The sequence below is a fragment of the Canis lupus genome, chromosome 23 (genome assembly GCF_048164855.1).
Source record: "Canis lupus baileyi chromosome 23, mCanLup2.hap1, whole genome shotgun sequence".
Classification (NCBI taxonomy): domain Eukaryota; kingdom Metazoa; phylum Chordata; class Mammalia; order Carnivora; family Canidae; genus Canis; species Canis lupus.
This window is the reverse complement of record NC_132860.1, coordinates 30,099,671-30,120,250: the sequence shown is the minus strand read 5'-3', so window position 1 is coordinate 30,120,250 and position 20,580 is coordinate 30,099,671. Positions and strand designations below refer to the sequence as shown.

The window sequence follows — 20,580 nt, the reverse complement described above, 5'->3', positions numbered from 1 at the left end:
ATCAGAAGACATGAACAGACAATTCTCTAAAGAAGACCTACTGATGTCCAATACACACATGAAAAGATGCTTGACATCACTCCTCCTCAGAGAAGTGCAAATCAAAACCACAATGAGATACCATCTCACACCTTTCAGAATGGCTAAAATCAATAAGTGTTGGAAGGACATGGAGAAAAAGAAAACCTTGTGCAATGTTGGTGGAAATGCACATTGGTGCAGCCACTGTGGAAAACAGTATGGAGACCCCTCAAAAAAGTTGAAAACAGGATCCCTGGGTGGCGCAGCGGTTTAGCGCCTGCCTTTGGCCCAGGTCGCGATCCTGGAGACCCGGGATCGAATCCCACGTCGGGCTCCCGGTGCATGGAGCCTGCTTCTCCCTCTGCCTATGTCTCTGCCTCTCTCTCTCTCTCTCTCTGTGTGACTATCATAAAAAAAAAAGAAAAGTTGAAAACAGATCTTATGATCCAGTAACCTACTGGATATTTACCCAAAGAATACAAAACTCTAGTTCAAAGGGCTACATACATGCACCCTATGTTTCTTGCAGTATTATTTACAATAGCCAAACTATGGAAGCAGCTCAAGTGTCCATCAAGCGGATGAATGGATAAAGAAGATGTATATACACACAATGGAATATTACTCACCCATAAAAAGAATGAAATCCTGCCATTTGCAACATGGATGAATCTGGAGAGTATCTTGCTACGTGAAATGAGCCAGTCAGAGAAAGACAAATATCATATGATTTCAGTCATAGGTGGAATTTCAGAAATAAAACAGATGAACAAAGTGGGGGGGAGACAAACCAAGAAACAGACTCAGATATAGAGATCAAACAGATGGTTACCAGAAGGGGCGGGGGGTCGGGAGGATGCATGAGATAGGTGATGGGGATTAAGAGTACACTTATCATGATGAGCACTGAGTAACATATGGAAGTGTTGAATCACTATATTGCACACCTGAGACTAATATAACACTGTATGCTAACTACACTAGAATTAAATTTTAAAAGAAGAATGCAATATCTGGCAAAACCATCCTTCAGAAATGACAGACACTAAGACATCCTCAGCTTTCATTTGAAAGCAGAGGGAGAGGGAGTTTGTCACTAGTAGACCTGCCTACAGGAAATGCTAAAAGTAGGCTTTCAGGCTGAAATTAAAGGGCACTAGACAGTAATTCAAAGCCATACTAGAAATAAAGAACTCTGATAAACGTAATTTTACTAAAAGTATATTTACATAGGAAAAAATAAAAGCCAGCACGATTATTATTTTGGTTTATAACTCTTTTTTTTTCCTATACGATTTAAAAGGCAAATGCAGGGGCACCTGGGTGGCTCAGTCAATGAAGCTCCTGCCTTCACTTCAAGTTGTGATCTCAGGGTCCAAGGATCAAGCTCCAGATGGTGCTTCCTGCTCAGCAGGGAGCCTGCTTCTCCCACTCCCTCCCCTCTGCTCATGCTTGCTCTCTCTCTCTCTCTCAAATAACAAAACCTTAAAATAAAATAAAATGCAAATGCATAAAACAATAATTAAGAATCTGTGTTAATGGGCACACTGTGTATAAAGATGTGATTTCTGACAAGCACAATATAAAAGGGAGAGAGAGCTGTACAGAAGCATTTTTTTAATGTATCATCAAAACTAAGTTGGTATTAAATCCTACTAGATGGTTATAAATTTAAGATCTTAATTATAACCCAGGTAACCACTATTGTGTGTGTGTGTGTATATGTATATATATATATATGTATATATAATATATGGAAATTATAAAGGAATCAAAAGAGTACATTGGGGGGAAAATCAATCAAACGTAAAAGAAGGCAGTAATGGAGGAATTCAGCAAAGGAAGTGGAAACACATATAGAAAAACATAGCAAAATGGCAGAAGTCTTTACATGGAAATGAATTAAGCTCTTCAATTAAAAGGTAGTGGTTGGCTGAATAGGTTTAAAAACAAAAAACAAAAAACAGGATCCAAATATATGCCATCTACAGGAGACTCACTTTAGATTCAAAGACACAGATAGATTGAAAGTAAAAAGATAAAAAAAATATATTCCATGCAAATAGTAACCAAAAAAGAGCTGGGGTGGCTAGAGTATCAGACAAAGTAGACTTGAAATCATTATAACATTGTTAGAAGAGACAAAGAAGGACATTTTAATAAAAGGACCAATTCAACTGTTATCAACAGCCCACAAATTTATCTTCAGACCTCCCTGTGCTCCTGAATCTGAGCTAAGTACATTCAGTCCCTACCCTGGATCCACCGCAGAGCCGGAAATCATAGCCTACTGAAACACAGCAGCCCTCTCGGACATCCTTAAAGAGGGTCATGTGCACCCCAGATCTCTGGGTTTTTGCAAGCACCAGCTGGCCTTGTAACCAGGGCCAGCCCCTCCTCTGAAGACCTCAATCCCTCATCTACTGCAACAGCCTCGGCGCCGTCCCTGGCACCCGCCACCCCAGGCAGGGAGAGACTCCCCCTCCGGCCCCCTCTCAGCGTCTGAGACACCACACACCCCCGCCACCACCTGCTGCCCCCTTACCATCATGGCTCCCTTCCCTGTCTCCACCTGCTCTAGCTTAGGTCTAAACGACCCTATCTGAGTAAAGTCTGCCACTAATCTTTCCCACATGGGGAAGATCCATCACATCCTTTGAGAACTCCTGAGATTTTCACACCAAATAAGGTGAGAGAGAAAAGAAGAGTGCTCATACACAGGAACACCACCATGTGATCGTGCCGGTAGTAGTTGTCACAGCAGCTAACCATTACCGAGCTGGGTCTTCTATCAGACTCCGAGTCGAATCTGCGTTAGGACATTGCATTCTCCAGTATCCCTTTGAGGTGGCCACCGACGTCTGCCTCGCCCCTTAGACCGAGTGAGGGTGTAAGAACAGTCATTCCTTCTTTAGCACAGAGCCTCATCTGAGTGGACTGGGTGCCGGGGCTGATGAGACAGTGGGGAGCAGGAGAGGCCTGTCCCCCACTTCCAGGCTCACCCGGGGGCCTCAGGTAAACTGAGGACAAAGATGGAATGTGCTCCGACTCTGCCGTGGGCAGAGCAGGGAAGGCTCCCCAGGGGAAGAGCGGCCACCTCAAGGCCTGAGGAGAAGGCCGCCAGGAAAATGGGAAGCCAAGTGCCCAGGCAGGATGTGCGGGAGAACCGGGGTCTTTCAGGGCAGGACGGAGAGGCGGGCTCGAGGGGCAGGAGAAAGCAGCAGCGCCTAGACTGACCCTCATGGCATTTTATCTTCACAACAACCCAGGAAAGAGGGATTTCCCCCTCATCTTACAGGTGAGGAAACAGAGGCTCAAGAAGGCTGAAGAACATGCCCACATCTGCCCACTCATCAAAAATGAAGCCCAGCCAGAGCCCAGGGGTGCGGGCTCTGTCTTAGAGCTGCATAGCTGGCTGGCTCCCCCTCCCCCCCCAGCTGGGGCCTTTCCCAGGAGCAAAGCAGTAACAGAAGTGTCCTTGCTGTGTGAGGGGTGGGCAGAGCCTGCGTTTACCCACAGGGTGAGGAGGGCCGGTTCAGAGAGGGCAAGGGAGGCCTCATAGCTTCCTGTGGGGAAACCCCGTGGGGGCTATGGGTGGCCCAGGCTGCCCCTCTGGGGGCCATGAATGCCCCCACCCACCCAGCCCTGCCTGCAGCCAAAGCCCCTGCACAGAGCAGATGCTCCAGGACAGCAACTTTCCTTCCCTTGGCTCAGCTGCCTCTGGCGGGGCTTTGAACAAGGTGTCAGGCCAGGCCGAGGGGCTCTTGGGGGGGGGGTCTCCTCACTCTGGGATAGAAAACTGTCTATTCTGATCCTGCCCTGCCTGAAGCCTGCTTCCTCTCTGTCTCTGTCTCTCTCTGGCTCTCACACACACACAGCTGCAGAACAAGGCTGCCCACTGGCCTCTGATGGGTCTGGAGGCTATGAAGCTGCTGGCAAGGTCCCCACAGCACACATCCCCACCAGCCCTAGGGCTTGGTGCCAAGCTGACCTGGCTTTGGGCCCACATTCCTGGCTCTGGAGACCAGGAGCTCATTAGAGCCTCAGGCTGATCACGGGGAAGGGCTGAGGGTCAGGGGCCATGGTGGCCCCAAGAAGGAAGGAGGCGGCTAGAGGACTCAGCCGGGGCCAGTACCTCTGCTTCTTTCCCGTACTACCCTAGGAGGCTGCAGCTCCAACCAGGTCATCCGCCACTCACTGCTCCCGTGCCAGGCTCAAGGCCTGTCCTGGTCTGGCTTCATTAGACTGACCAACTTCTTATTCCCTGTCCCCAAAGGCTGCCCCACGTTGGGGCCTTGCACGTGTTCTACTTTGTGGAATGCCTGAGGATTCAGAGATGCATGTAAATAAATAATTTCTACCCAGTGGGATGAGTGCAGTGAGAAAGGAAGGCCCCAGGAGACACATCAGAGGGAGCAGTTCTAGACTGGGCCTGAGAGAGACAGGGAAATTTTCACAGCAAGTTTTAAGCATAAATAGGTGATTTCTAAAAGTACTGGGGCAGGGCAGCCCCAATGACTCAGCGGTTTAGCACTGCCTTCAGCCTGGGGTATGATTCTGGAGACCCAGGATCGAGTCCCATGTCGGGCTCCCTGCATGGAGCCTGCTTCTCCCTCTGCCTGTGTCTCTGCCCGCCTCTCTCTGTCTGTCATGAATAAATAAAATAAAATATTAGAAAAAATAAAAAATAAAAAAGTACTGGGGCAGGTGTCCTGTGATTTAACCAGATGAATGTGAGATGGGGCAGGATGAGCCACCCAACAGAGTTCTTCCTGGCAATAGAAAGATGAAGGCCAGTGGGGTGCAGAGAGCACTCACCTGTTGAAGAATCACCATTGTTCTTCCTCAGATGCTCTTGCTTCCCGCCTGGCCAGATGTGGTTCTGCAGGGGGAGAGACCATGTGAAGCCTCTGGTCAGGCCCACCCTGGCAGCCATGAGCCTGGCTGGAGTCACCTGGGCTCTTCCCAAAGTCTCAGCCACTCCTCCCTCTGGGGAACCCTCCCTCCCTGGCTACTCTCCCTCTGGCCACAGCCCAGCCTGCGTGACCTGAGCCTCAGCCACAGTCACCAGCTCTACTGCCCAGAGCAGCTGAGCTCTTCTCCTGGTTACGGTCATTCAGAGATTTCTAAAGGGCTCCTAGGAAGTAGCAAGTCCAGCCCCCTCGCCTGGACATAAGGGCAAAGGGACCCAGAGATGGACCAAGGCTTGCCAAAGTCGCAAAGCAGAGCAAGACAGGTTCAGGATCGGGACCTGATTTCTGGCCTCCCCCACCTGCTCAGGTCTGCCCAAGGAGCTAGGGTGACAGCAGCAGCCAGGCCCAAGAGGAGGGGGCACAGGCTGAGCAGGACCTGCTCATGGCATGCCCTGCCTCAAACCCTTCCACAGAGCACCCTCTGCTTTCAGGCTGGCTTTGAAGGCCCAGTACCTTGTGGCTCCTGCTAATGTCTTAGTCTTTTCTCCCACTGCTTTCTGGGTTCCTTCCTCACCTCTCCCTGCACATACACCATTCTCAGCACTCATGACTCCTGAAACATGCCACCTCTTTTCATACCTCCTGGCTTTTGCATACATTGACTCTTCTACCTGGAATGCTGACTAGCAAATTCCCACCTCTACTTTATGGCTCAGTTCAGACAGTGCCTTCTCCAGGAAGCCCTCCCTGACCACCCCTAGGCTGCCAAGAGTCCTGATGTTTCTGTCTATCCAGCCCTGACTATATGCATTATGTTGTCAGGTCAGGGTCTGTCCCCACGTCTGCCCCCTCCAAAGTTGGGGAGTTAATCCAGAGCAAGGAGGTGGGGCTGAGCCACTACCTCACACGGTACAGGGCCAGGCCCAGAGATTGCTCAGGAAGGAACTGTGGGAATCGAGTGTGGTGATCCAAGGTGGCCAGAGCCCACAGGCCCCAGTGGGGGGCCCCCATGCCCCCTAACCTGCCCCCCAGGGTGAGCATCAATTTTTCACAAGGGCCATTCAGAGGCGCCGGGGCATTTGATCCTCTGTCCAGGACGCTGCCTGACACCTGAGCCCTGACCCCTGCCCCGGAGCTCCGGAACGCAGCAGGCGTGCAGTTCTTCTGGAGACCGTGCCAGACTGGCCGGCCGGGAAGGCAAGTCACCAGCGCTGGTGGTGCTGCCCTCCTGCACCAGCGTGAGCCTCAGAGGCCGCAAAGAGCCAGGGCTTTCAGGGCCCTGGAGGGTGGATGGGGTGGTAAAAGCTTGGAATTTAATGGCCACATTAAATTTTTCTTGTAAGCTTTTTTTTTTTTCTTGTAAGAAAAAAGCTACGAGATAAACTTTTTCCTCAAAATGAGAACTAGTCTCTGTTAAGTCCATTGCTTTTCAAATTGACAATAGGGAAAGCAAAACTGTGTTTGCATGTCTATGCCCATGCCTGACTTTACCTGGTCTCCACAACAACCCTGGGTTGGGGTGGGGGCTTCCTATTCCCATTTCACAGATGGAAAATTTGAGGCACAGAGGAAGGAAGTCACTTACCAAAGAGAAAGAGAGAAAGAGAGAGAGAGAGAGAGGTCAAGGAAGAGTGTCAGAGGCCAAAAGAGTGTCTCTCCCCCCCGCCCCCCGCCCCCCAGTTGCCAGCCCAGCACGTTTGCGCCCCTGCCCCAGGCCTGGTCAGAGACCATTCAATGACGCCATGCCCCTTGACTCTTCTCTTGTCCAGGCGACAAGCCTCCATCTGCCCAGGCTCAGGACAATTTCATTCAGTGGCTGCTGTGGCTGGGCCCCCGACCAGGAGCACATGGCTCCCAGGTGGCCCAAGCCCCTGATACCCCCAGACGTCCCGCAGCCCTTCTCCCAGAGAGCCCAGGAGAGCGGGCAGCCCGTGCTTACCGGGGTCCCAGCTCCCCACGCTCAGCTGCCCACCAGACTGGATGCAGCTGCCACCTGCACGAAGGGCTCAGAGCTGGGGTCACGCGTCTGGGACAGTCTGCAGACACACGTCCCCTCTTCCTCTGTCTCACTCCGGGGCTCGGCAGTCTGGGGCTCTCTTTGGATGTCACTTCTTCCCTGTGTGACTGTCTCCCTCTCCGCCTCTCCCTCTCTTTCCCGGCCAGGGCAGCTGTCCAGCCGCACCGCTGCCCTCCCCGCTCGCCACTCCAGAGCCTTCCCTCAGGAGGCGGAGTCAGAGGGGCCTCCAAGGTCCGGGTGCGGTGACATCAGCGCTGGGGGAGGCCGGCTGTGCTGCTCAGGGCCCTGCGCTGGGGCCGGCGCGCAGTGGAGGCAGGGCCCCGGGTCCCCGGGCGTGCTGCTGAGCAGCGGGACTGGACACCGCCTCCCCCAGCTTCCCCTGCCTATTATATGTAATAAGGCCACCTGCTCCCGGCACGTGGGCGGGGAACCTCCTGATCCCGACCGGGTCACAGATTTGCTGAGTCTCGGCATCTGCCGCGTCCACCAAGGCCGTGTTCTCCGTAAACGCCTGCTTGGCACTCCTGAGAGGAGCCGACCTGGCAGGGCAGGGCCGGGCGGGGGGTAGCAAGCCCCACTGCTGGCCCCCTCTCCCCAGCCCACCTCCTAAGAACTCCCCTCAGAAGTGCCTCTGAAGCTCTTCGCCATCAACACTGTTCTGGTTGCGGGTTGCCGCGGGGGGGGGGGGGGGGCTCACAGGTGTTGTCCATAATCATCCAGGAAACTTTCCCAAACCAACTGATTTGGAGCAACCCTGCCTGTACCAGGAAAACATATGAATTGAAGTGAAATAGTGTGATTTAAAAGTGTGGGGTGGGGCGTAAACAGGAGGAGTACACCGAGCGTCCTTGGCATTGGCAAAGACAATAATGTTGCAGACTCCTTGCTGAGACCTCTTGTCACCACCCTTTGCCTCCTGCCACCCGGCAGCTGCCCCATCAGTGCAAGCCTCGCTAGGGGAACTTTGGCCTGAGCAGAGGGGAGTACTCTTGGATCCCCAGCCTCTGAACTGAGGTGGGTCTGCAGGGAAGAGGTTAGCCGCTTTCCTCCCCCACCCCACCCCCGCCCCCCGCCCCCCAACCAAAGAATGGGGTAGGAGGCTCAAGTGTGCCACCTGCTGGGCACCAGCACAGCTGCCCTCCAGAGCCCCCACAGTAGCAAGGCTGAGCCTCCAGCCTCTGCCTGGAGCAGCAGGTGGAAGCAACAGTGCCCTGACTCGGACTCGACCTTCCTGAGCCCCCCAGGGGCTGCTCCGGGGCACCATCCTCCCTTCAAGGCTAGTGCCTGCCACCGACACTTGGCTACCTACCACTCTTCCAATCACCTCCCTTGCTGAGCCTCCCAGGCTGGTGGCGGCCTGCATCGACTGGAAAACTGAGACCCCAAGAGGAACACAGAGGTGGAATGCGGGCCTGGTTTGTGAGGATGGCCCTAGAGTGGTAGGGAGTGAAGAGGTCCTCAGTGACCTCTGGATGCCACGATAGCAACAATTTACTCAGCATCCAGTCATGTACTATGCTAAGCACGGCTCAGCAATTCATAACATCCTTTGCTCATGGTCCTATGGAGAAACCTACAAATTGGCCTTCATTCATTTTCCCTTCTCCCTCATCCCTCACCCCAACCCAATCATCACTGAAGTCTGTCCACTCTACCTCCAAAATCTGTGCACCCTTTCTCCCCAGCTTCCTGACTGGAGCTGCCAGCATCTTCCTCCCAACACCCTCCACTCTGGCCTCCCACAAACCCAGCTCCTCTTCCTGGCTGCCTCCCTCCCTCCACTGCCCACCTGTACCAAGGGCATGGACTGGACCTTCCCTCCCAGGCAGGCTGGAAGCCCCCAGAACCCACACTGGCTTTCTAGCCACTCCCTGCATGGTGTTTGTTAGGATCAATGTTTCCACTGGCCTCCCTGCCTCCTCTCCAACCCATTTGTGGGCTGCCCCACAGATGTGACTGTGGCTGGCTCCCCGCATCCCCAGTACCTGAGACGGGGCTTGGGACAAGGCCAGCTGAAGGAATGATGGAATGATCCCTGTGACCTCTGCCCACAGATGCACCAGGTGGGAAGCAGAGCCCAGCCTCAGCTGGAACTCCCAAGCCCTCCCTCACATGCCTCTTGACCAGAGGACAGTCACCTAAGCCTGGGACTCCATTGTCCCTTACCCCCAGAGGGACAAATACCAGAAAGGCTTTCTGGGATTGTGGTAATGTTTATTCTGAGAACATAGCAGGTCTCCAGTCCTGACCCCACAAGAGGCCCTGAGGGGAGTGGAGTCCACATCTGAGTGGTATGGACCGGAAGTCCTGCCCAGCTGCAAATGGGGACTCTGAGGCCCCCTTGAGCTAAAGGGTGCATCAGGGGAGCAGAGCGATTGCTCTCCCCACCCCACCCTCTAGTCCCATCCTGGAACTCCATCCTCACCTGCCCAGGGACCAGGGATCTTTGCACAGCCAGGAGCCAGCCTGGCCCACTCAGAAGGGCAGCAAGCAAGGGCAGGGCTGCCAAACCCCTTTTTGGGGGGAGGGGAGGCAATGCCCAATCCCCAGACTGAAGCCCGGGTCCACCAGTTGGTCCTGGTTTGCCCCTAGCCCAGGTGGGCATGGCTGAGCCAGGACCTGTCGGCCCCAGGGGCCCACACCTCTCCACCCATCAGGAGTCGTGAACGTGTGTAGTGTGCACCCATACGGAGATACAAAGAGGGTGTGGTTTGGCCCTTATTTGGCACTTCTTAGTAAGAGCGCTGACAAACAAGAACCATTGGCCCCACATTGCAGAAGGGAAATTGAGGCACAGGAGGTTTCAGTGACTTGCTCCTGGTCACGTGGTCACGTGCCAGCCCCAGGCCCAGGTTCTGGAGGGAAGTCCCAGCTTTTGGAGGAGTCCTCTTGTCCTCCTTGGTCCGGTCCCAGCTCCTCACGGGGCCAGAGGCCAGGACACAGAACAGAGCCAGCCACGGAGTGGGGAGGGCAAGTCAAGAGTCCAGCATCTCCCGCCGGGACACTGCACCGAACAGCCAGATGTGGAGCTAGATATTCAGGTGCCCAAAAGGAATTCCCAGCAAGGCCACCGGAATTCCTGCTCTCAAACCAGCTGGGCTTTTCATTTATGTCGCCTGGTCTGGAGCCAGAGAAAGCAGAGCAGAGACCCAAGCAGGTCATGGTGGCAACACCCTCCAAGAGCACGGGTGGTGCTGGCGGGTGATACATCCAAATAGAAGACATCCTCTTCTTCAGCCACCTGTGGGCCTCCTCTGAGAAGGCAGGATTTCTCCTCAGCCCTTCCCTTCCTTCCCCAGCGCAATCAAAAAATCAGAGGACCACAGGAACTAGAGTTTAAAATGGAAAAAGGGGTTCGGGCTTTCGGTTTTCCTTTAAAAGCCCCTGGTTAAAATCGATAACACATAAAGAATATAAAACACTGAGGACTAAAGGAACATTTTGGTTTGGGTAGCAAGAGGAGGGCCATAACCTCTTTGGCTACATTCTGGGGGGAATGCTGGGTGTGGGGCCTCTAGTCAGGTGATGGATTTACCTGTCTCCTGCCAAGCCCACTAAGTGACCTGAGCCCAGTAGGCCTAAGACCACCATTCCCAGGGGCCCTCCTCCCAGGAAGAGCCCAGAGATGTCCTCAGGCCCCCCACACCCTCTGGCCCATCAAACCAGGCACACTCCTCTGGCATAAAGGTAGTAGAGGCAGAAAGATGTCCCTCCTCCTCCCCACTGCCATCATCCCACTAGGGGCCTTCACCCAGAGGCTAGGAGTGAAATCAGGGCCTGGGGTGAGATGGCAGCCATAGCCCCTCTGTGCATCTGGGCATCCACCTAGGAGAGGGCCTGAGAGCAGAGGTGAGGCCCAGGACAGACGCTGGTCTCAGAGTGGCAGGGAGGTGCCCGGCGCCACCGGGGGTCTCCTGGGCATCATTTATTCATTTAGCTAATCTCTGTTGAATAAATGGATGGGCAAGTAGACAGGATCAAAGAATGAACATATGTCACCTGCCCATTTTTCTGACTCCAGCCCAAGCAGGAACCCAGCAAGAGCCAAGAGTCCTTTCAAGGTGGCTAGAACAACAGGTGTAGGTGACAGAGAGAACAAGGTCTGGGACACAGGAGCAGGCCTGGGGAAAAAGGGCAAGGGTAGGGTTGGGGAATGTGGCAGATCGTGTGTAAACAAGTGACATCTTGGCACCCCATCGGCAGACAGCAGGGCTTGGGAAAACATTTTCAACGGATAGAGTCCCTTAGCAGTGGTGACAGCTGGGGCAAGGAGAGCTATCATAAATCTCAGGCAGGAAGGCTCCTCCATGAGAAGGGAACGCTTTGGGGTCCTTGGGACACTGAGGCCCTGAGACGGACAGAGGCCTCGCAAGTTCACACAGCCAGTCAGTAGAAAAGCTGAGGAAAGGCCCCCAGCGTCCTGGCTCCTGGCTAGTCCCTGGCCAGGTTGGGGACATGCAGATGGTGGTAACACTGTGGAGGCCAGGCGGTCGGGCAGGTGTCAGACAGCCGTGAGGGAGGTGCTGCTGAAGACACACACAGTCACGGTGCCAGGCAGGTCGCTGGGCTGCCGGCCGCTGCGGTCCTGGAGGTGGACAGTGTGCAGGGTCTGGAGGTCGTCCGGGTCAGCCTTCAGGTGCACCTGGCCCAGGAATTCATCCTTCAGGACCCGGTGCTTCCACACCTGGGAGGAGGCAGAGGCTCGTGAAGGGGCTGTCTTCAGGAGCAGGAGCATAGGTCTGCGGGGCTGCTGGCGACAGGGCTTGCAGCCCCTTCTTGCGGGGCAAGCCTGGCTAGAGACCAGGAACCCCGCACTGCCTCTGCCTCCCGGTGACCCCAGAGCAAGGCCGTACCCCTTCCGAAGCCTCAGGCCTCCTCCCATCTGTCAAACTCCCTTCCACATAAGCATGTTATTAGTTCTGCTGGTGACCTTAGAGGACACTGGACAAGTGATACACCTGCTGCCCTGATTTCCCCATCTTCACTACAAGAGTCGGATCAACGGCCCCTATGGGTCCTTTCAGCCCCAACATCTATGGGTCTGTGATTTGATTCAGTGTTAGGAAAACTTGGAAATCCTATAGTGGCTTCCCCAGGGGAATGGGGCGTCTTTTTACAGATGGTTTCTCACCAGGGAGAGGCTGGCCTGGGCGGGGGGACAGAGGACTTTTCGCTAATAAGCCCAGAATCATCCACTGGCCTCCTTGGCCTGAGAAGGAAAGGAAGCCCGTGCCCAGGACTCTGGCTTCCTGGTCCCCTGCCCTCGGGAAACAGCCACCCCTGCCACATGGCATCTGGCTACAAGCTCTCCAGGTAGATTTACCTCCAGAGGGATTTAAGAAATAACTCCCAAACCACTGGGACAAAGCTGGCAGGGGTGACCACTGTCCCTGGCCAGGAGAATGACCCTGCTGTGTCTCAAAATCATGCAAGCTAATGCAACTCACCCACCCCACAGCAGGGACTCTGGGGCACCAGGAAGGGCCGGCAAGAGAATTCTCGAGGTCAAACCATGTCAGGGACAGAGTGAGAACCAAAACTTAGTGTTCGTGCGTCTCCAACGAAAGCTCTGGGCCCTGTCCCTGTGAGGGGGAAGCATCAGGCAGGGAGTGGCAGTAGGGGAGGCGCCTGAGGATGGACAAGGTCACCTGGACTGTGATGGGCTGGCCTGGCTTCTTTCGGTAGAAGATGCCTTTCACGTTGTACTCGGGCGTCGAGGTACCTTTCCACACAGCCGAGCGGACTTTGTCACCCTCGCACTTAATGATCACATAAGAGTTGGCCCCTAGAGAAATTGAGTGGGCAAAGGGGTGATGGTGGGGGCAGAACCCGAGGAGACAGATGTCTGGGAGGAGAGTTTCCCTCCCCAAAGCAGAAGACTGGAGTTCATATACCCAGGAGAAGGGAGACCAGAGGCTAACTTACTTCCTAACTTCCAGAAACAGGAGGGGGCATGCTGGCAATCTCTGGTCTCCATGCCCCGAGCACTTTTCTCCCTCTTCCACTTCACCAGCATATCTTAATGCTTCCTCAGCCTGGAGAAAGGCCACCTCCTCCGGGAAGCCTTCAATAAGCCAGGTCTCCCAGCTGTCTGACCCCATGTCTGACTGCCCCACCACACTGGAAGCTGCCCAAGAGCAAGCGGCAGAGCATGTTCCTCTCTATGCACCCAGTTTCCTTCCAAGGCTGGGCCCAGGCTGGATGGTAGGATTCAGTGAGCAAGAGCAGGAGAACTCTGGAGGCTGGGTGACTGCTGCTGAGCAGTCAGGAGAGGGCATGGGGCACCTCCTTGGTGAGGTGGGTCCTGGCGCTTTCCCCTAGGTGGGCTCACCTGTCGAGGAGTCCTTGAGACCAGTAGCCCTTTGGACTTGCACCTGAGTCACCTGTTGGGGATAGCCACATAAGGAGCTCCAGCAGGTGCGAGGGGGTTCATCCAGGCGTAGCTCCCTGGTACAGGGCAGGGGAGGAGAGGGGTGAGGCGATGGACAGGGGACAGGGAGATGGAAGGGGAGGGGGTTCAGAAAGGAGGGAGGGGAGGGGAGCAATATTTAGTCCACACATTGCTCATCCTGGGCAAACCACCATGGGCTTCCTGCTGCTCTGTCTCTATGCAAGGGTGCCCCATCCTCTCGGAGACAAAAGCAATTTACTGAACACCTGCTGTGATGTTACAGGTATTATTTGTAATTCCTCCCTAAAGCCCTGAGTGATAATGACTATTACCATGCGCATTTTACAGACTACAAGCACTGAGCTCACCAGGAGAAGGGATTTGCCCCACAAGCAGGACAGCGGTAGACTCAGCTGGGCAGGACTCAGGTCCACTGAGCCCACCACACATGCTGCCTCCCAGGTCTGCAGTTCGTGCAAGGAGCACTGAATCTGGGTTGCCTATCAAGGTGGGAGTGCAGTGTGGGGCTCAGAGGGTCTGCACCCCAGCAGGGATGGGATGGCTCCGGCAGGGTGCCTAGCACAACTCGACCACTGGGGTCAGGACCTTGGAAACTGCCCCCCCCAACCTTGATTCCCCAATCCTAATCTATAAAATAGAAGGGCCAGGCCCTCCACTTGGGGTTCAGGAGGGGCAAACAAGATGAGTGAAAAAGCTTTGTAAACTATGAAGTGCTATGCATGTGTGAGACACTGTCCCTTTATGTAGCCAAGAGAGGCTGGGACAGAGGAGCGAGCGGAGGAAGGCCATGGGTGCCAGTGTCAGCCCAAGGTGGCTGGAAGTCTGGGCTCCAAGCCTTGGGCAGACTCTTCACATCTCTTGGCTGCAAATTCTGGGGTCAGCCTGGGATGGAACTTGACCGTCCCCCCACCCCCACCCTGCAACCCTTGGCCCATAGCCCATCCCCACGCACTGGCAGTTGGAGGGCACATCAGTGAAGACTCGAAGCAGGAACTCGCCAGTGTGGCCCGGCTCGAAGGTGGTGGGGATGATGACAAAGCGGCCCTCGGGCTGGTCCGTCCGTAGGAAGACACTGCGTGAGTTGATGTAGATGGAGCTGGCGGCCCGGTGCTGCAGGCTGTGCATGCGGTACTGGCGGTTCTCCTCCACCTGCGGGGAGAGGGGAGGCTGGTCCACACGGGCCCACCTGCTGTCCGTCCACATCGCACACGGCTCCCACACCGGCGCCGCCGTGAAAAGAGGGAGAGAATCCACTTCCCTGCAATGCCCAGAAAAGGCAAATCTGCAGAGACAGGGGCAGATGGGTACTTGCTTAAGGCCCGGGGCTGGGCGATGCAAGAAGGAGGATGGGACTGAGTGGTGGCAGCTAAAGGGTGTGAAGTTTCTTTCTGGGCCGACGAAACTATTCTAAAATTGTAGCGATGGTCGTACAACTCTACAAATACACTAAAAATCACTGTACACTCTGAATGAGTGAACTGTGTGGTATGTGAATTATATCTCAGTAAAGCTGTTAAGAGTAGGAGGACAACAGGAATCCCCCTGGTAACAATGTCCACGGAATTTCTGACTCACAACAGACTGAGTATCGCTATCTGCCCACATCACAGCACGTGTCCGTGAAATGACATCACCAGCTGCCAGGATGTGCTAGACAATTCCTGGATCGAGTGCCATGATAAACTATAGTCATACCTCTTTAGGTCATGATGTGTCAAAGCCACCACACTTCAGCACCCAATGGACGTACTGACATAAGGACACATAAAAACTGTCACATGACCAAGCACGTCAAATGCAGAGGCTCAACTCAGACCAGGTGCCTAGTGCATCCACATGATCTCGTGAGGTTCTTGGCGTCTGGTGGGCCTAGTGTCCTGCTATGCTATGTGTCATCACACATCAGGTGTCACAACACGAGGGACTCAGGTTCCAGGCCAGCGGGAGCAGTCAGTGGCAAGCCTGCCTGGCTCTACCCAGGATGCTTCCTCCCAGGGCCCAGCAAGGCCTCCAGCTCAGGGGGACCCAGAGCCCTGAGGAAAGGTGCAGCAGGGGCCTCCCAGAGCATTGCCCCGGCCACCGGCAGCCTTCCCCTTCCCTCCACCAAACAGCCTGTGGGTCCAGGACAGGAAGGAATCAGCAGAGAGCTCCCAAGGCAGCCAATCCCAGGCAGGCCGGGCTTGGCTCCAAACAGGGCTCACGCTACATGGTAGGGATGAGGTCAGGGACCAGAGGGTTCTACAGTGTTCTCCCCCTGGCCAAGGGAGATTCCAGCTCCCTCACTCTCCTCACCCATAGCAGGGGTACTAGCTGGCCTCACCTTGTAGATGTCAAAGCCAATGGCCAGATTTTCACCCTTGCCATCCCGGCGGGTGGACTGTTTCGGCCGCTGCTGGATGCAGATCAGCACTTCATCTTCTGGCTTCTTGACATCAAAGATGTACTGCAGGGATGGCCGAGGAAGAGAGACACTCAGTAAGACCATGCCGGAGACAGGCTTGCTGGCTCCCAGAAGCTAGGCCGGAGCCAGGCCCCGGCTCAACAGTGTGCGCCCAGGTGAGTCACAGCACCTCTCTGGGCCTCGGTCCCTCGTCTGTGACACAGGCTCTACAAAGCCTACTCTGCAGGAGGGGCGGGGGACTCGGGGAGATCACGGATGCTCAGTTCTGAGCCTGCATGCAGTCGGTGCCAAAAGAAGGCACAAACATGAGAACGAAACAGCTGCCTGGGTCATGACCCAGGGGGCTGCCGGGGAGACGTGCGCCCTGAGGGAGAGTCAGCCTGGCCAAGCTCCTCTGGAAGGAGCAGCACTGTGCGTGTGGAAACAAGGGGTTTGAGCCCTCGGCTCAGCCTCTGTGCAACATCCCTGTGACTCTGGACAAGACACCTATTTGTCCTCAGAGCCCTAGTTCCTTGTCTTTACCATCGGCAGGTCACCCAGGACCCCCGAACATGCCCACCCCTCCCTCACTATACAGACAGGCCCGCAGAGGAACAGCGAGGTACCCAAGGTCATGCAGGACAGTGGCAAGGGCCAGAGGGGGTGTCCCTGCAAACACTCACTTGTGGATTCTGAAAGAAGGTGTCCTTGTGATTGATGCAGCCTCCACTGCGGTTCTTCTGGGGGTCCTCGTGCCGTGTCCAGGCACCCCGCAGCCGGGCCTCCTCCCACGTCTTATGGACGCTCAGGTAAGATGTATTGATCAAGCGGCACTTGATGATGTCGGTGAAGTAGCGGCACATGTCCTCGAAGGTCATCCTGGCCATGATGGGGAGACTAAGCTTGCCAAGGCCCCTGGCTGGCCCACCCGCCCACTCACCCTGTGTGCTCTGAACCCCAACCCACAAGGAGTGGGTATGGACGTGGTGGCACTTGGCCGTTTCACATCTCTTCTGGCCTCAGTTTCCTGATCTGTACAATGGGAATCAATCTCTCAACAGCTGCCTATCTCGCAGTTAGTGTAGGAATTCAGTAAAGCAATAAAGGCAGGTAGTACAAGTTCCGGTGGACAGAAGCTGGCAGAGGCTGGCTGTTACCATTATTAATAGTGTGAAGGACTACTGTGTCCGGCCCTCTACCGTCTAGAAAGCATGTTTCCATCTATTGACCATAGCTGCTGTGAGGCCCGAAGCCACAGGGGGTGGGAGTCCCTCAGTAAATGTGCTGTGGTGGCCGGGGTGCTGCCCGGCATACCTCTGGGAGCTGGGCAGGGGAGGGGGACACACATGCCCCCCTTCAAGTGCACACATACATGAGAACATGCACATACACACACCGAGCGTGAGCATATATGAGACAGGCCTTAGGAAGAAGCCCCTTCCACTGATGATGGTTTTCCAGTGCTCTGTTTTAATTTAACAGACCCCTGAGCCACACTGGGCAAAACAGATCTCATCCTCAGGATCCCAGACTGGAGGCCCAGGTAGGGGTGGGTTTCCCGCAGTGGCTCCCCTGACACCTGCAGGAGGGACCCTCACACTTGTAGGAGGACCACTGCCACCCACCTCTGAGCCAGCCTGGGGCCCTCATGGCATCTACCGCACACAGGGTACCCTGTGCCCCTCCAGGAAGCAGCTGAGTCTCAGAATTAAGTGTCCTGCTTGGCACAGAGTCAGGACTAAATGTAGGCCAAACGAATGTAGGAATCATTATCGGGCTCTTTTTTTTTAATTTATTTATTCATGATAGACGCAGAGAGAGAGAGAGAGAGAGAGGCAGAGACACAGGCAGAGGGAAAAGCAGGCTCTACGCAGGGAGCCCGACGTGGGACTCGATCCCAGGACCCCAGGACCATGCCTAGACTGAAGGCAGGCGCCAAACGCTAAGCCACCCAGGGATCCTCCCATTATTGGGCTCTTTAAGCAATACCACTGCCATCTTCCCAGCCCACCCTCAAACCACACACCCCCAATCACCCCTCACCGTCCCGAACTCCCTCTTCTCAAACCCCGTGTTCTCTCACCCCCGGGCCTGGGTCTCTATCCTGGCCCACCAAGGCCTCCTTTGCACTCCAAGGCCAACTTAGGGAGCAGTGACCCCGAGAGGCCTCTCCTGTCCCCTCCCTGCTCCCAGAAATCTGGCTGCCAGCATGCCCCCTGCCCTTCAGTCAATTCCTCACCTGCTGGCCTCCTGGCTACTCGCTGAGGGCCCACCCTGGGGGCCAGAGCAGCTCGGGGTCCCCTGAGGTTGGCAGTGAGGACTGGGGATGAACTGCCCGACTCATTTCACAGAAAAGGAAAGAGGTACACAGAGATGGCATGTCTTGTCCAAGGCCACAGAACAAGTCAATGGTGGGGCACCTGCTAGAGCCCTGGACGCCCAGGAGCGCACTCACCAGAACTCCCCGTCATCCTGCACGGTCACACCCATTTTCTCCCGCTCGCTCTTGCTCACTTTCTGCCACTCCTCTGAGCTGGAAGGTGGGCATGGGGAGGGAAGGGGAGGAAGGTAAGAAGAGAGACCTCACCAGGCCACACTGGGGAAGGAGAGGAGGCATGAGAGACAGCTCAGCACCAGGCCTCCCCCACTGTGGGTGTGCTTGGGGGCACCAGGGCCAGGCCCAATCCCTCTCCCAAAAGCCTGTCTGCCACTCCCACAGGTAACCATAGGTTGCCACCATGTGAGGGGCCGGAGGTCTGAGAGCAAAGCTGCAGGCTGGGGGCAAGGGTGGAATGACCCTCAAGGGAGGGGGCTCCTTTGCTGGGGGCCCGACTCTGCTGCTGTTCTGGCTTCACCAGGGCCATGAGCCAAACATAGAGCCGACCCCCCATTCTCAGCCCCGTGGCCTCTCCCTTCCCTACTCATCGCCAGGCGGGGCGCTCTGTCCCCTGCAGGAATCGGCTTACCACCACCTCCAGGTCCCCGCCCTGCAGAACCCACCCCCAACCCTTCCCTCCACCCACGTGCCGGCTGCAAAGTCGGTCTCCTAATGTCATCCTCCTCCCAAGTCTTTCAAGGCCCAGCCACCTCGTCCAGGAAGCCCACCCTTGTCCTTGCCCAAGCTCTCATACGAGGGCCCCACCCACCCGGGGTCTGTCCCCATCCCACATCCCCATCCCACATCCCCATCCCACGGCCTCACGTGTCACTCCAGGGCCCGTTCCATTCCCGCTCGCCCCAGGGGTTGCGCAGGCGGATCATGTCCAGCTTCTCCGACTTGAAGAAGGCCAGCAGGCCGTGGCCCAGGCGCACCTTGCGCACATCAGTGATGGCATACGCGTGGCCCTTCACCAGGCCACACGCAAGGCGGGCCTCCATGTCTGCTGCTGTCACTGCCTGCGGGAGGACACAGTTGCCCAGAGAGGCAGGCTCCAGCCAGAGCGGCAGCGGCGAGGTGGGGCGGCGGGAGGGGAATGTGTGCCTACACCGCCCTCCAGAGGACAGGGAAGGCAGGGCAGCCCCACACAGGGAGGCCAGGCCTGGGGAATGAGCTCAGTGTTCATAAAGCAACCCCCCAAGAAAGGGACCCAAAGTGCGGCTGGCCCAGGGGTGTACTGGAGTTCAGGGGCACTGGCTCAACTGTGCAACTGTGAAAATATTAACTGGAAATCAACACAGTGGGAATATTTACGCCACAGACATCATCAAATGCTACAAATCAGGGCTTTTCATTTTTCCAGGGGGCCAGGCCATCACCACACCACTGGTGTCTGCACTGAGCCTCAGCTTCTCCACCCAAAACAGCAGCAGTCAATGAAGTAAGTTGGTCCTCTTGAAGGACCAGGGTCCCTCCCCCTTCCAGTCTCCTTGAGCATGCGATGTCTCACACCCTCCGATGCACAGACACCCCACTGCCCCAGTACAAGATCCCATACAAGGGGGATGCTGGTCCAACAAGAAGGCCTTTCACACCGTCGGGGTTAGGAGGGCAGAAGGGCCTATGGCTGGTGCCGCCTCACACTGGGGAGAGGTTGCACCCCCCAGCTGCTCCCCTGCACCCATCGGGCTGAAGGTGCAGATTTATGAGCCCCTCTGGGTGGGGGCTCTGCCTGTGACCCCACCGCCAGCTCCCACCCCAATAAGGGCTGATGAAGGGGAGGGCCGCCTCTGCACTCTCACCTTGATGGAGGCGCTGATGAGACCCCCCCGGCTGTGCACCTTCAACACACGCTCAAAGAGCTGGTTCCTCTTGGCCTCATCGTGGGCAAAGCCACCCTCGGTCAGGTCGATGGGCTCGGAAACGCCACCTGTGAAGTCCACCAACGCATCTGCCGTGTTGCCTCCATCCAGTGCCTGGTAACAGCCTGCCAGCCTGAGGAGCAACGTGGAAAGAATTCCCAGCTCATGCTCCCCAGCCAGTCTATATCCCTCCCCTTATCGGGGACATTCTGGGGACTCAGTCAAGCACACTGCTAAGGTCACACAGCCAACAGTGGAACCCAGGTCTCTGGCTCCTGCACCAACATCTGTCCTGCTGAACCACACCATTTAGTCACCCAAATACCCCTTAGCCCCTAGCACCTAGCAGCCTGTCTTCAAAATTAGCTGTCCAGAAATGGAGCAATGCTTCTCAAAAGCGTCAAAAGCTCATGTAGTTTTTGAAATATCAACTATAAATAATTCACGTTGTTTATAACAATGTAAACCCAGAAATCACCTAAATGTCTAACAACAGGGAATTGGCTTTAGAAACTAATGCTGCCTCTGTGCTCCGGGACGTGAGGCAGCCCCTGGATGAAGCCTTGTAAAGGAATGCTTACGGCAGAAAACACTAGTG

The 20,580-nt window shown here is 55.5% G+C and overlaps 2 protein-coding genes across 14 annotated transcripts in view; both read right to left on the bottom strand.

Annotated features, from left to right (window-relative positions):
* The window catches only part of MYO7A (myosin VIIA), an 84,263-nt gene extending 77,121 nt beyond the window's left edge, over window positions 1-7,142 (bottom strand). For 2 of the 7 annotated variants that reach the window (XM_072794742.1, XM_072794744.1), the window contains exons 1-2: window positions 6,874-7,129; window positions 4,840-4,903 (exon numbers count right to left, since the gene is read on the bottom strand). In XM_072794742.1, coding sequence (XP_072650843.1) covers window positions 4,840-4,857 — 18 coding nt within the window. In that variant the 5' untranslated portion in view covers window positions 4,858-4,903; window positions 6,874-7,129. Of the gene's footprint in view, window positions 1-4,839; window positions 4,904-6,873 lie in introns of all 7 variants that reach the window. The other 5 variants (XM_072794745.1, XM_072794746.1, XM_072794748.1 and 2 more) reach the window with 4 other exon arrangements.
* A 2,002-nt stretch (window positions 7,143-9,144) lies between these two features.
* Window positions 9,145-20,580, bottom strand: part of CAPN5 (calpain 5) — a 52,371-nt gene continuing 40,935 nt past the window's right edge. For all 7 annotated transcript variants that reach the window (XM_072794736.1, XM_072794739.1, XM_072794735.1 and 4 more), the window contains 9 exons: window positions 19,923-20,115; window positions 18,946-19,139; window positions 18,199-18,276; window positions 16,427-16,622; window positions 15,684-15,806; window positions 14,316-14,512; window positions 13,283-13,398; window positions 12,600-12,736; window positions 9,145-11,635 (listed from right to left, as the gene is read on the bottom strand). In XM_072794736.1, coding sequence (XP_072650837.1) covers window positions 11,453-11,635; window positions 12,600-12,736; window positions 13,283-13,398; window positions 14,316-14,512; window positions 15,684-15,806; window positions 16,427-16,622; window positions 18,199-18,276; window positions 18,946-19,139; window positions 19,923-20,115 — 1,417 coding nt within the window. In that variant the 3' untranslated portion in view covers window positions 9,145-11,452. The remainder of the gene's footprint in view (window positions 11,636-12,599; window positions 12,737-13,282; window positions 13,399-14,315; window positions 14,513-15,683; window positions 15,807-16,426; window positions 16,623-18,198; window positions 18,277-18,945; window positions 19,140-19,922; window positions 20,116-20,580) is intronic.